General features: G+C 39.7%; 1 protein-coding gene and 1 long non-coding RNA gene across 2 annotated transcripts in view; one reads left to right on the top strand and one right to left on the bottom strand.

Moving 5' to 3' along the window:
• LOC135079834 (glutamate receptor 3-like) overlaps nt 1-15,283 on the top strand; it is a 37,389-nt gene that overhangs the window by 5,908 nt on the left and 16,198 nt on the right. Inside the window, exon 4 of the mRNA XM_063974449.1 lies at nt 4,369-4,708. Coding sequence (XP_063830519.1) covers nt 4,369-4,708 — 340 coding nt within the window. The remainder of the gene's footprint in view (nt 1-4,368; nt 4,709-15,283) is intronic.
• Nucleotides 5,644-12,561, bottom strand: LOC135079832 (uncharacterized). Its single transcript, XR_010258905.1, has 3 exons — nt 12,133-12,561; nt 12,007-12,057; nt 5,644-6,363 (listed from the first exon to the last, which is right to left on the bottom strand). It is a non-coding gene; the product is annotated as an uncharacterized LOC135079832 (long non-coding RNA).

The following is a 15,283-nucleotide window of genomic DNA, read 5'->3' as shown; positions in this document are numbered from 1 at the left end:
AATCCCTAATTTTTAAGTGACCCCTTTGAAAACAAAATTCCTGTTGTGTGTTAAGGGCCTGTTAGCGGGCATCAGCATTTTTTTCGCGATTCGATGTAATGATGCTTAACATGTGGTCTTTAAAGGGCATCTGTATGTTTGCAATAACAATAAATAAGAGCTAGATTCCATTGATAACTACATGCCTATACGAATAACATTCCTGTGAACAATACTGCATGTAATTACGATTGATCATTCAATTTATAATCCTCCATTGGCGTCGATTAAGCTGTTAAGCCGATGGCCAGCGGTTGATTAATGACAGCAGTTAACGTGATTCTGAACCGATGATTAGGGGCAAGTGTATAATTTATCAAATAACGCTTACACGGCGCTTAGGGTAGGGCAAGTGACCCGGTTGTGGCCACCGACCCCTTTGTGGCCATTTAGAACTTCAAATCGTTATAACTAAGGCAAAGACTAATATATTACTCTATGGTTTACGGGAATAAAAATATCTAATATTAGCAACACTGATAGCGTTAACAGCTTTGATGTGTCAAGCTTCACTTCAATCCAACAAGTCATTATTTTTTGAGAAGCGTTAATTGTTTTAAGTCTTAGCAAAAAGGCTAAGGCGAGCGGGTGAGTAAACAATCATTATTTTCTAAACCCTTCTTATTTTTTTAAATGTTTATGTTAATCCTTAATAAAGAATACACTGTCTAAGTGGTACTAATGATATTTTATCGCTATTTGTTTATTAAGTGGGTTTATGAGAGGTGGCCACTATTGGAGCCAGAATTAATGAATTTTCCCATCTTTGGCCACATGACTGGCCAAAAGTGGTGCACGAAGAACCCCACTTTTGGCCATTTAGTTTTTATCGTGATTTTTCAATTTAATTACTTAGCTATTTTGATATAAGTAATCGATTCATTTTCAGAGTTACGATTATAATGCCTCCATCGAAACCAAATACTAAAAAAATCGGTGTTGTGAAAAGAAAATTGTTCCAGTACTAACCGCATAAACTTATACTATAGTTTAATGTTGATCTCCTTAATTGTAATTTCAATTCAAGCTGAGATATTATATTTCATACTAGCGGCCGCCCACGACTTCGTACGCGTGGATCCCGTTTTACCCCCTTTTTACCCCCTTTCTATCTTACGCGGTTTAGATTTTTTCGTACAAATGTTTTTTCCCGCTAACTCCCGTTCCCGTGGGAATTTTGCAATATCCTGTTGTAACTAAGCTTTAAGTTTACTAAGGTACCTGCATGCAAAATTTCAAGCGTCTAACTTAAGCGGTTTAGATTTTTCATACAAAAGGATTTTCCTGCTAATTCCTGTTCCCGTGGGAATTCCTAAGTATACTATAACCTGCCCAGGAGTATGAAAAATAATTGTACCAAGTTTCGTTAAAATCCGTCGAGTAGTTTTTGTTTTTTTTTGATGAATTTTGATGGCCAGAACTGGCTCATGACTGTGGCCAGAAATGGGGTAAAGCTGGCCAAAAGTGGCACAAATTCCCATTTCTTTTTCTTTTCTACAGGATTATTTTTCCATTGAATCATTATGAAAAAAAATGTATTCTTAGGCTAGATCTAAATATATTTAATCACTTTTTACAAGAAATAAGTCCGTGATAACAAAAACTGTAAAATGATATAGCCTCAAAGTCTAAAAAATTCTTAAAATGGCCAAAACCGGGTCACCTGCCCTAAATGTAAATCAGAATAATTATCATAATGAGGGCTATCGTTTTTATACTTAACAGTTGGCACCCCTGGCGATTGACAGGACCTTACTCTACAGTGGCGCCATCTTGATGAGTGCAAATGCGATAGTCCTCGTACCACTTTAGCGCTCACCAGTTGGTGCCACTGTCTTCGCTACTAGCAAGTGACAGGACCTTACTCTACAGGGGCACTAACTGGTGAGCGCTAAAACGATAGCCCTCATTCTAAAGTTAGCTAAATTCGTAGTTTTCTTGCTCTACATTTCTTAGCTTACTCAATAAGGACTGCTAGATAGCTAAAGCTGGAACGGAGAGCACAGGCAAAGGTCACTTTAATTAAACTATGCTGCCTAGTTTCTCGCAAAAGGATCTGTCAATTCGACAGTCTAACTCATTCTACTGCTATCTCTCTCATTTGTGCGCTCGTGAACTTCGCGTATATCATCAAGCTGATATCTATCCAATCTCTACCTTGCGATCTCTCAATATTGCAAAGGAGAGGGTTTAACGCTGCGCTTGTCTCTACTAGTTGTTATCTCTAAAACTCCGAAAGACGTACGTACGTTCAGAAAAGTTGTACTACTTTCGGCCAAATCGGAGTTTATTAATTAATTGTTACAAGCTTATCACAACTTTTCTGAACGTGTGCCATGGAGCTTATCTTAGTATCAAGTGACGTAGGGTATCTTGCGTTGCGGTCCCCTCTCGTACTAATTACTTTACTTTAGTACGACCATAACTTTTTAGCGCAGATCTGACCAACATATTACCATGGATCATATTATCATATCAATAACTTTTGTTCTAATTAAAATTATAATGTTTCATGCCAAAAAAAAAAACATAGGTCCTACAACTAGCCCATGTAGCTGCGACAAAACTGCGTCTGTAGCAAAAAATCAGGATAAATAAAACCTCAAGTTCTAACTTCGAAATGACTAGTCGCAAATTACTAGTTTGGCTTCAAATACCTAAAAACAAGTTTACATCCTAATCAAGCAGCAAATTCCTTTCGGTTCACAGTCGTATCGATTATTCCTTATACGAATTCATTGCACATAGCTGCTAGGTATGCCAAATATTTGTCGAGTGTTTATATTAGACATAATTTAGGAATAGTTCTTGCAGCAGGTACTTGAATTCTGAATCCAATGTTGTCTGGAGGTGAAACATTATTTATTCAGACAGAATAGTGAGTCATTCATATCATTGACTTACTAATATGCCTAGGATAAATCCCGGCAATACCTGTAACTCCCCCGGGGCTTTCGATGTCTATAAGCAACGGTAATCACTTACCATCAATAGTGATCCGTCTGCTCGTTTGCCTCCTGTCCCATAAAAAAAATCGAACCTCCACCACCTCTCACGAACTAGCTTTAGTTTAAATTCTAGAAAGATTGTCAAGGGGTGATCAGACAAAAGCTACAGCGCTTCCATTAATGCCTCCATGTTCCTCTATACTTAAAGCTTACAAAAACATGAATCATGACACCGATTTGCAATTAACACTAATACTTATTCAAATTAGAATACGTTATCCAGTACTTATTGAATGTAGGTAACACCTGTCAGTGAGCTTTTAGTTAGTGATTACTTTATCGTTGTAGACACACCTATTTTAGAATTAATTGCAATAAGTGCATAATAAATCAATTATTAGCAATGCATAGAGGAGATGAAGGCTAAAAGTGCCCATTTTGTCGACTTCAATAAAACTAAGTAGGTAAACATTCGTAGTACCACTTTCAGAAATTTTTGAAAGCAAGGACTTCCCTAAATTGCATGTTAATATTCTATTTTATTTTATTTTCTGTCTGTGGTACCTTCTTCTTTGAAATGGGAAGAATTGAGCAAAGAGATTTTGTCAATTTAGGTATGGATCTCTAGATCGATAGAGTCCAACTTCGAGTGTACTTAGACTTACTTAGTAGTTAGTATATCGTAATAAAGTAGCTGTAACTACATTCCTAGAAACAGCTTCATCAAAACAAAACATTTACTTAGATATTAAACAAAGCATTAACGCTACCGGATCAAATCTCTTTTTAATTGATTTCCTCATAACAACTACACGTGCTATTATTATAATTGATTACATGCACACCTTACAATACTATGTTTAGTATCTTCGTTGGATCTCACAATTTATTTATCTTAAGCAATAAAGTTCCTAAGCTAATAAATTGTACGTAGTAGCTATGACAAGCAAAGTTTCGAATGAAAAAAATAACAATAATATAGGATTAAAGTCTGAAAATTAACCTACCTATTTTTTCTGCTACCGGTGAGCTCATCATCATCATCTCAGCCATAGGACGTCCACTGCTGAACATAGGCCTCCCCCAATGCTTTCTATGTTGCCCGGTTGGTAACGGCCTGCGTCCAGTGCCTTCCTGTAAACTGCTTACATTTTAATCAATTTTGTTAGCTATTGGTAGATTGGATCTTAGAAAAGGGCCTGCGGAATGTTTGTATTCGGATCTCAACATTTGTTGAACCATTTTTTAGAAGTCATAGTTTTCCGATCTCTGAATGCGTTATGAAGGCTTTTTTGTGCTACAACGATGTAATCATTCTATTAAAAACTTGTAGCCTGTTTTTCACTACACTTACTTTCAGATATTTTATAAATGTTTTCAGCCTACAAAGTCTCCACACACTCAGAAGTAATCCAGGCCCATCGGGCTACATGGCGCCCACTAAAATATAATTCCAGCAACTCAACCTCAAAGCAAAGTTCTTCAAACTCCATAGAAGAAGATAAACTAATCAACGTAGACACTCATAGCTCAATGCAAGAAGTTAAAATCAACACAAATACTCCCTCAACAATCACTGTTGATAAATACGGAGTTATAGAAGATTACAGAAGAACCAAAGTGCTGTCTGCTAGAAGACGGGATCTTAGGAGGCATACGCTGACGATGGTTAATGTTATCACTGATAGCAATGACACCAGAAAGCATTTGGATGACAGACTGTAAGTTTTGCTTCATTACTTACCACCATGTCCATTGTTTTTTCGTTTTAAATATTTTCATTTGTTTATCTCGCCTGTAAATCAGAAGTCGAAATCGATTCCCGTAACTCCCATTTTCATCCCAATTAGTTATTTCATCATAACGGGTCCATCATCAGTAAACTTTCCCCCATAGTTAATCAATAATCATAGAGTCATAAATATTTCAGTAGGTAGCATAAAATATAAAGAGATTTTTTCCAGTCGAAATTCATTTTAGTCTAAAGAGATTTTACGAGTCGTTGGGTTTCAAATAAAGCTCTAGATCCTGGTGACACAACAGATGGAGCCAAAAAAATCAACAAGTAAAAATTGTTCCGCCTATTATCACATTTTATGTTATTTCAGTATAAACAATCTTCCTTAATAGGTTCATCATCATCATCATCATCATTTCAGCCATAGGACGTCCACTGCTGAACATAGGCCTCCTCCAAAGCATTCCATGTTGATCGATTGGTAGCGGCCTGCGTCCAGCGCTACCTTTACGATGTCGTCGGTCCACCTTGTAGGTTGTTACCAATATAATAACTATTATGTAACTAATATTAAAACGTCATTCATCCTATGGCAGTTTACTTTTCGACGTAAGTCTTCCCTTCATCATCCTGAAATCGTCGGTCTATCGCGGGTGGTCTCCATTCTAGGACCCATTAACCAATATAATTTTAAATTGCGATTTAGAACTAAGCATTTTGCTAACCAGTTAATAATATTAATAATTAAATTCCAAGAAGTTAATCTATACTTATAATAAATCTGTAGAGGTCAATTCTGTACATGAAATATATTTGTTTGCGTGTTCAGAGTGTGTTCCTAGGCTTCTAATTTCTAGCTATTGTCTGTGACTCCTAATCTTCTTGTGTGTATGGATCAACACGGGTAAATCAGGCGACTTTGAAGATATACTGGGATTTATTACTTTACAATAAAGCGTTTACAATATTTCAGTTGAAAGTTCAAATGAGAATGAGAGACGTTAAGCGTCCGTGCAATCGTTTATATAGGTGTGCTTCAGCGCCATCTGTTGTGGTTTCTTGACATCGCGTGACGTAATCGATGCGGTGTGCTCGGTGATAGTATTGCCATTGATCTTTGGTTGGAGCTTCTCACGCGCTCCAATAGATGGCTCTTCTTAACATTCCGGCGGGCCTTGAGAGACTCCCTCTCAACATCTCAGCTCACGTCGTGTCACGCGCCGAGCCTCGAACCTGGCACCTCAGCGACCGGAAGTGGGCATATCTTTGAGAATGCCCTGTGTATGATGCCTGTGGCCGTCCGAATGACAGCAACCCTTGGTACGCCGTCACTGCCTGAAATCAGAGTTATTATGCGTCCTAACCGCCATTTCAGCGGCGGAAGGTTATCGTCCTTTATGACAACCAATGTTCCAGTTTGCAAGTCTTCAGTTTTCTGTTGCCATTTAGTACGTTTCTGAAGCTCTGATATGTACTCTGTAGACCATCTCCTCCAAAATGTCTGCCTCAGCTGTTCAACTCGCTGGTAACGATTGAGTGTGTGCGTGGTTGCAGCGGTAACATCACTCTCTGCAGGTGCAGTCAGCGGCCGACCAATAGTGAAGTGGGCAGGAGTGAGTGGAGAGTAGTCGTTGGGGTCTGAGGATAAAGGATACATAGGGCGGGAATTCAGGACAGCTTCAATTTGTACCAAAACTGTGCTGAATTCCTCATAAGTCATGTTTACATTTCCTACCACACGTGTTATATGGTGCTTACAGGACTTGATACCAGCTTCCCATAAACCGGCAAAATGAGGCGCGTAAGGGGGAATGAATTTAAATTTAATGTGATTATCTGAAGCGTCATCAATGATAGACTGAGAATTACACTTTAAAAAATCTGAAAATTCACGAGCTGTTCCTACAAAGTTACGTCCATTATCGGAAAATATTTGATAAGGTTTTCCTTTCCGGGAAATAAATCGTTTCAGTGCTAAAATATAACTCTGTGAAACAAACTAGTTACTAGTTCCAAGTGTATCGCTCGAGTTGAAAAACATATAAATAGACATAAATAACATTTTTCTAGTCTGGAACCCCTACCTTTCTTATTTAAAATAAATAGTGTCCGACCGAAATTTCGGTTTCGGTTTCGGTTTCGGCCAGTTTCGGCCAAAAAATCAAGTTTCGGTCCGAGTTTCGGTTTCGGCCAAAAACGGCCGAACCTTTCGGCCGCGCCGAAACTTACAACATCGTACCTTAGGGTAGTTAAATTTTCAAACAGAACCTCTGTAACTGTGCTGAAATTTCATTGTGATAAATCTTTGAAAGTAGAAACCTGTAATTATAGGTCGGCGAGATATTAATTTTAGAAAAAAATGGGCTTACTATAGGTCTACCAGAATCTCATGGCAAACAAAAATATTGGAAAAGTGTGTTGTCTATGGTTTAATTGTCACCTGTCAATGAAAATTATGAAAACTGTCAGCCGCTGCAAAAAAATTGTAATCTCTTCTTGACTATTTCTTATTTTTGTGAAAAAGTCGAAAAAGCTCAAGCAAGTCATATTGTTTTCAATGTGAATTGTAAAATAAGGCATAATTCAAAGTCAATCTTTGATTCTAAAGCGCGTCGTCGAGTTGACAGTAAGTTGGACTGAAATGTTTTGATACATTTAGTTTATTACCCAACTGCGTCAGAAGGAGGGTTATGTTTTTTTTTATATTATTCTTACTTAATAGCTGCTTTATCGGGGTTTTCAGGTATATCTCACAAATTGGTGCAGAGGAATGGTCAAAATGTTATGACCATGTAAAGAAAAATGAAAAAGATTTCATCAAGCAAGATTGAATAATGGAGAAGTTTCCAATTTTTTTAATTAAATAAACTTGAAATAAATATAAGTAAAACTAATAATAATTGTGAAAGAATCATGAAAATATCTCTACAAATGAATAAGTTACAGGGCCCTAAAGTTGCGCATAACTATTCACGCCATTTTGATCGGTGTATTCACGAAAGTCATTCGGAGTACAAACAGTAAATCACCCCTAATCCGGTGCTGTAAACAGATCCATTTATTTAAATCTAGCAGTTTTTAATTTTTCAGCTAGGGTCACTCAAGATTCTTTCTTAGTAAAATTTTGTAACCTTTTTAAATATCCCAGACCTGGCCATATACAAAAAGAACGGCACCGCCTGTTTCAGTTCCACGCGAAAATATGTAGGTAATTTAAATAATTAATTTCCCAGACATTTCTTGATCGATTTAAAAAAAAAACTTCACCGTCTTTTTAGTTTTAGTATAATATTTTAATCCCATTCAGAGAAATATAGTGTTTTTAACATCAGGAAAATTCTCCATTGAAATGCTGGAAGAGCAATTTATTTATAATACCTCTTTATCTTGATCATCTATTGAAGAACAAGAAATGCAATTGGAGTTCTTAGAATCGTTTTCTAGTTTTGAATGTAGTTAAAAGTATGATTCATAATAAAATTAGTTACTTAAAGTAATATACGATTTATTTATTTTTCAAGACATTTTCCTATGTTAAAAACCCTATGTATAACAACATTCATAATACACATTCCTACCTAAAATGTATAGGTACTCGTACTTCATGTTCATTAATATTAAAGTCATAAAAGTAAAAAATTAAACAGTATCAAGATCGTTTATTCCAATTTTCCCAGTATTGCTTTCAACAAAGTTTATTTTCCCTATTTGCCATGAGATTCTGGTACACCTATAACATTTTTTCGACTTTTTAAGGACTTTTTTTTTATTCTATAAAAGGTTCGGTTTCGGTTTCGGTTTCGGCCGAAATTACAATGAAACCGAACCTTCGGTTTCGGTTTCGGTTTCGGCAAAATAACATGTTTCGGTCGGTCACTAAAAATAAATAAAGGTCCAGCATAGTCTACTCCACAGTTTATGAAAGGAAAATTTGCAGTTACTCGTTCAGTTGGTAAGTTACCCATGATTGGTTGTACTATTTTACCTTTCAAACGACAACATATGACACACTGGTTAACGACTTTTTTTGCTAAGTTTCTACCGCCTAGTGGCCACCAATTGTCTCTGATATGAGATAAAATTAATTGAGGCCCAGCGTGCAATAATTTTAAATGTTGACTTTGAAATAATAAATAGGTAAAGATATGTTTACTACACAATAAAATGGGGTGCTTTTTGTCATATGAAAATTCAGAATTAACTAATCTGCCCCCGACTCTTATGATTTTGTCAGCATCTAAAAATATATTTAAACTGGAAATATTACGTTTTGATTTATTTATAGCAAGATTATTATAAAGCGCATTGTATTCTTCAGGAAACGATTCCATTTGTGCCTGTCTAACTATAAACAATAAGGATTTATCAAGTTCTTCTACTGATAACGGCCCGTGTCACCGCTCATCAATAGATTTTGTTCGTATGTTATGTATAAAACGCATTACATAAGCACAAGTTCTTTGTAATCGATTTAGTTTAGAAAATCGGCTGAAATCAATGATAGGTAAATTAGAATCGCTACTACACAACAAGTTTGTAGTGGGAAGTTTTAACTCAGGTAAATCATTTAAGTTCTGTAAAATATTATTTTGATTTTGTGACCATTTTATGCTATCTTCAAATAAAAAGGTGGGTCCGTTCCACCATAAAGTTGATGAACTCAATTCATTTAAAAGTACTCCACGGGAAACTAGGTCAGCTGGATTATTTGACGAGTTTACATGCAGCCAAATTGTGTTGCTTGTCAACTCATTTATCTCAACAACGCGATTCTGAACAAAAGTCTTTAACTGATGTGGTGACATTTGCAACCATCTGAGAACTATAGTAGAATCTGTCCAAAAAACAACTTTGTCAAAGTTCAATCTAAGTGATTTAATTATTTTATCATACAATCTAGCTCCCAATAGTGCACCGCATAACTCGAGCCGTGGAATGCTAACCGGTTTCACTGGCGCGACGCTCACCGTGATGACGTCATCATTACTATTGCACGTCCGAACATAAGCGCACGCACCGTATGCAGCCTCGCTCGCATCCGTAAATATGTGTAATTCGATCCTAGAATGGTCACACGTTCCTACAACATGACGCGGTACGCGAATATTATGTAAATAAGTTAATGCTTCAAGTGAGTAGGAGATCGCAGTTTAAAAGATTGATGTTTTTCAGAGAGCGCTGCTGCCCGTTCTCTGTTTGATGTGTAGTCCCTAAGTCGCCTCTTACGACACCCGCGGGAAGAGTAGGGGTTGGTGACAAATGTATTCTCCTCTGCCGTCACCACACGGCTTTTATTATTTATTGATTTTGAATTATAAACAATGCCTGAAATAATCCAACCTAGCGTAGTGTTTTGTAGGTAAGGACCTGCCTGTAAACGCATTTTACCTTCTATCAACAATTCCCAAAACACGTCAGCCCCGATCAATAAGTCAATTTTTGACGGTAAATAAAATAACGAATCGGCTAACTGAATATTATTCGGAATGTCTAAAGAGTTATAATGTAATGGAACTGTTGGTAAATTTGAAGTTATATGTTTCAAAACTATACATTTACAGCGAGTATTATAATCACCGTTTAATGACCTGACCTTAATTTCGCACAACTCTGTTGACTGAGTGTGTGAATGCCCTATTCCTGTGATATGATATGTGGACTGTATCGAATCGACTTTTAATTTTTTACGTAAATTTTCTGTAATTAAACAGTGTTGACTGCCGCTATCTAACAAAGCGCGAGCCTTATGAAATACATTGTCATTACCTGCTATCTCCACTAAAGCTGTGGATAATAAAACAGTTTCTGACGCCTGCGTATACAAACTATTGTTCGAATTCTCGTTTCGTGTCGGTTCGGCTGTATGTAACACTGCCGACGAGTGCAGTACGGGGTTCGAATCCGGTTGGCACTCCACGACTGATACTAATGCGTTTTCTACTTTATCATTATTGTTACTGTGCAATAAACTGTTGTGTTTTCTACTGCACTGTTTACACGGACCAAAATAACAATCTGAAGCGAAATGTCCAGCTCGTAAACAATTAACACATAACCTTTTATTATTAACGAATTCTAATCTCTCTTTAACGTTTAAATCCAAAAACTTAGTACAAGAATAAAGCGAATGATTTCCGCTGCATAATGAGCATGTGCGGGTACTTTTGGAATTCACATTATTTTTTGTTGAAGCGAAAATATGTGATTTTTGTTGCGATTGTTGTTGAGGTTTTTTATTGTTATCAAAAGGGACTTTACTATTAGAAAATGATGAAGAATTATGCGCTTTAATCATTTCTAAAGTGTCAGCCTTATTTTTCAAGAATGTAATAAGATCGTCTAACTTAATGCGTTTATGATGCTGCGTAAATAAATTATTTTTATGTTCCTCCCACTCTTTCTCAACTACTGCGTCTAATTTGGAGGTAATGATATAAATAATAAGTGTATCCCAATATTCTACAGGTTCCCCGAGTGTCTTTAAGGCACGTAAATTCTTTGAAACTATATCAATTAATTTCCTTAAATGAAATGAAGTCTCTTTATTTAGATTTTGAATGGTAAATAAAGACTTCACATGATTATGTACCAGCAACTTGACGTTATTATACCTCTCATTGAGCAAATCCCAAGCTATTGTGTAGTTTTCTGATGTGCATTCTATTGATTTAATAACTTGAGCTGCCTGACTAGTTAGCGATGTACGCAAATAATGGAATTTACGAATGTCATCAAGCTGGGTGGAGTTGTGAATCATAGAAAGGTAGGTATCCCTGAACTCTAACCAATTTTCAAACGACCCGTCAAAGGAGGGTAGTGAAATAGTAGGAAGCTTAATATTTATCGAAGCTTCACACCTAGAACTAGCACTAGATGAATCAGAAAGGCTAAAACGTTTTATTAAACTTTCTGCTTCTGCCATGGTTTCGTAATAAATATTTTCAAATGATTCACGATGTTCTAACTGAATTGCAGTTTCACTATCTAACACCATGAGCATTTCGATGGAGCTTTGAATGCTATTAAATTCACTAAATAATGATTTGGCTAATTCACTACGCAATTTTAATTCGGTTAATTGTTTATCGCTAGGACGAGAGTGGCTATGAAAAGAATTTACAAATTTTACGAATAACGTCAGTCTACCCTTGATTGAACCGCGTTTTTTATTTAATTCTCTAATTACAGTATCATCAGAATCTACGCACAAATTAGGAGATTTACAACGAACGGTTACGTTTTCAACACTCATTTTGACGATTTATAAAAGTGGGTACTCACCAAATTCCTGTAAACTGCGTACGTGACTCGTGAGGAAGCACAACACGGTACCTAGAGGAACAAGCACAGCTTTATTAAAATTGAAATGGGATAAGATGGGGGAAAAAAGGAACGATTTGGCCAGACCCTTTGCTGATCCCTCGATGTGATGATGGATGATGCGGCTCTGAAGGTCCAATGTTTGCGTGTTCAGAGTGTGTTCCTAGGCTTCTAATTTCTAGCTATTGTCTGTGACTCCTAATCTTCTTGTGTGTATGGATCAACACGGGTAAATCAGGCGACTTTGAAGATATACTGGGATTTATTACTTTACAATAAAGCGTTTACAATATTTCAGTTGAAAGTTCAAATGAGAATGAGAGACGTTAAGTTTTTTTTTTTTTTTTTTTTTGAAGGGACGCGCGCTGGTAGCTTGAGGAGCTTTTCCAGCTTCACCGGGCAGAGTGGCGAGTACAGAAGGTACTCTAGCCGTTTGGCGATCGTCGGTGCGCGTGCCGACGAGGCCGAGTGTGGGCTTCGCGAAGCGAAGCCCAGGCTCGTCCGCGTCGGTCGCAGACCGACGTTCGCGATCGGGCCGTATCGAGCGCATAAGGCGCCCGATCAGTGGCGAACCCAACTAGAGGGTTGCCCACCGCGGTGTTGGACCAAAGTCCATCCTACGGCGGGCTCACTCTAGTGGGCCCGATCGAGGGGACTACGGACGCGGCCTGAGGGCGCCACGGTAGGCTCGGACCTCGGCTCAGGCCGTGTCCGGGGGACGGATTGGGGAGAACCGGCCCGGTACATGTCTGTACCGTCCGAAATGGAAGGCAGGGCCTCGTACTCGCCGGCGAGTACGGTGTAACGAGCTACTGTGTTGTGGAGTAGTTGGCGTGCTTAAGGCAGTGATGTCTGTGTTCAGAAATTCGGTAATAGGATCGTCCGGGTCGTCTAGGACATGCCTAGGTCGTCGGTATTGGGCAGCGACATCTTTCTGGGGTGTATACGTGGCGGCGCTAACGATAAGAGGGTTCTTGTGGTTGATCGCTTTATCAAAGTAGCGGCGAGAGGCTTCTTTCATAAAGTGATCGATCGATGGGATCTCGAAATCTCTATGGAGATTCGTATTACGCACGAACCACGGGGCATCCGCGGCTCGGCGTAAGAATTTGTTTTGGAGGGTCTGGAATTTCTTAAGGTCTGTGCAGGAAGTGTGAGCAAACACCGGACTGGCGTAAGTCAACACTGGACGGATGCAGGTTTTGTAAATTGTCAACTTATTTCTAAGTGACAATTTACTTTTCCTTCCAACTAGGTGGTAGAGTCGGTGGATGTAGTGGTTCGCACGGCTCAAGACGCGTCTGAGGTGCGGAGCGAACGATAATCTCTGGTCGAGAGTGACACCTAAGTATTTGGCCTCACTTTTCCAAGGAATAGTTTGGTCAAATAAGGTGAGATGGGTGGGGACATTAGGACGAGTGCGAACCGGAGGACGTCTCGCAGACAAAGCCCTAGAAAAGTACACTGCTGCACTTTTTTCGGGATTTACCTCGATACGCCACTTCCTGAACCATTCGCCTAATTGTGTGACTGCGCGTTGGAGCGCCAAGATGACGTAATTCCGATTACGTCCGGACTTGTAGAGTGCGGTGTCGTCCGCAAAGAGGGCTAAATCCGTATTCGGATATTTGGGGATGTCATTGACGTACAATGAAAAGAGGATGGGCGAGAGCACGGAGCCCTGGGGGACTCCGGCTCTTATGGGGCGGGGGGAGGAGAGGGAGCCATCTACTCGGTAACGAAAGGTGCGATTCGATAAAAAGTCACGTAAGATGTGCACGAGACTGTCCGGCACACCGAGTTCGTAAAGCTTGTAAATCAAGCCATTGTGCCAGACTTTATCGAATGCCTTCGCTACGTCGAAGAATAGCACTCCTGTCCCTACGGGTGGCTTAGCAGTGAGGCCGCTAAGTATGTGCTCCGTTAAGCGGTGCACCTGTTGTACGCAGGAATGTGAGGCGCGGAAGCCAAACTGTTCGTTTATTAAGAGATTATTAGAAAAAACATAATCTCTTAATCGAGAGACAATTATACGTTCGTATAACTTACCCATGGTCTTTAAGAGACTGATGGGTCTGTAGCTTGTGGGGTCAGCCAGTTTCTTACCGGGCTTCGGGATGCCAATGACTTCTGCCTCTTTCCACGCGTCGGGAAAGATGCAGTGAGACATGGCCGCGTTGAAAATAGCAACCAAGAGGTATACTAGGGGGGCGGGCAGGGCGCGTAAGACTCTATTAGAGATACGGTCCGGGCCGGGGGCTTTGTTGGGACGGAAACCTTTGATTATCGTTCGCACCTCGTCGACGTTGGTCGGGTCTAGGGTTGTGGTCGGAGGGAGGGCGGCTCTACGTTCGACTTCGCTGTCCACCATGCGGAGGTGGGCAGAGTCTACTGGGAGGGTACTGGGGGAGCACTGTGCTTCTAGACTGTCGGCTAGACATTCGGCTTTGGCGTCGTCGTCAAACGCAAGCGTTTGATCGGGACGTAAAAGCGGTGGCGTGGACGCTACGGTGTCGGACTTAAAGGCTCTCGTCAACTTCCAATAGGCTTGGTGAGATGGCGAGATTTCTTTAAGTAGATCATCCCACTGATTGTTACGGAGTTCCGCGATACGAGCCTTGACAGCGCGCTGTAAGGAACGTAGGCGGGCTCTGTTTTCCTCGGTTGGATAAGCGTCATAATCGCGAGTGGCTGCGTTCTTGGCCCTCAATAGCTCTCGCGCGTCGTCAGGCAGCCTGAGACGGTGGTTAGCCATCGCAGGCACTTGCCTAGACGAGTCGCCAATGGCGACCGAGATGTGACTAGTGAGGGCATCGATCGCGTGAATAGTTTCGTGAGGCGAAACTATATCGTCGGGGATTGAGGACAGTTGTGGGCTCTGACAGTTCCCAAGTTTTACCTTGAGTTTGTCCCAGTCCACAACTGTCTTCATAGTGGGTGTAGACTCAGGAGAGCCTAGTTGGAGTACGACCGGGCGATGGTCAGAAGTGAGCGCGTGCATGGTTTCTATAGAGTGTAGGCGGAGGCCTATATTCTTTAGAATTGCCATGTCAAGAATGTCGGGCCGATGCTCGACATTGTAAGGATAGTGAGTGGGCGTCATAGGGACTAAGATGTCAAAAATGAGTTCCTCAGAGAGTTCGCTTAGCATCATGCCGTTGGCAGTGGATGTTACGCAACCCCAATGAGTGTGTTTGCTATTAAAGTCGCCGCCAAGAATGACTGCACTATTCATAGC

This window comes from Ostrinia nubilalis, chromosome 17 (assembly GCF_963855985.1).
Source record: "Ostrinia nubilalis chromosome 17, ilOstNubi1.1, whole genome shotgun sequence".
Taxonomy (NCBI): Eukaryota; Metazoa; Arthropoda; class Insecta; order Lepidoptera; family Crambidae; genus Ostrinia; species Ostrinia nubilalis.
The sequence above is the reverse complement of the archived record's forward strand: the minus strand, read 5'-3'. Positions and strand labels throughout refer to the sequence as shown.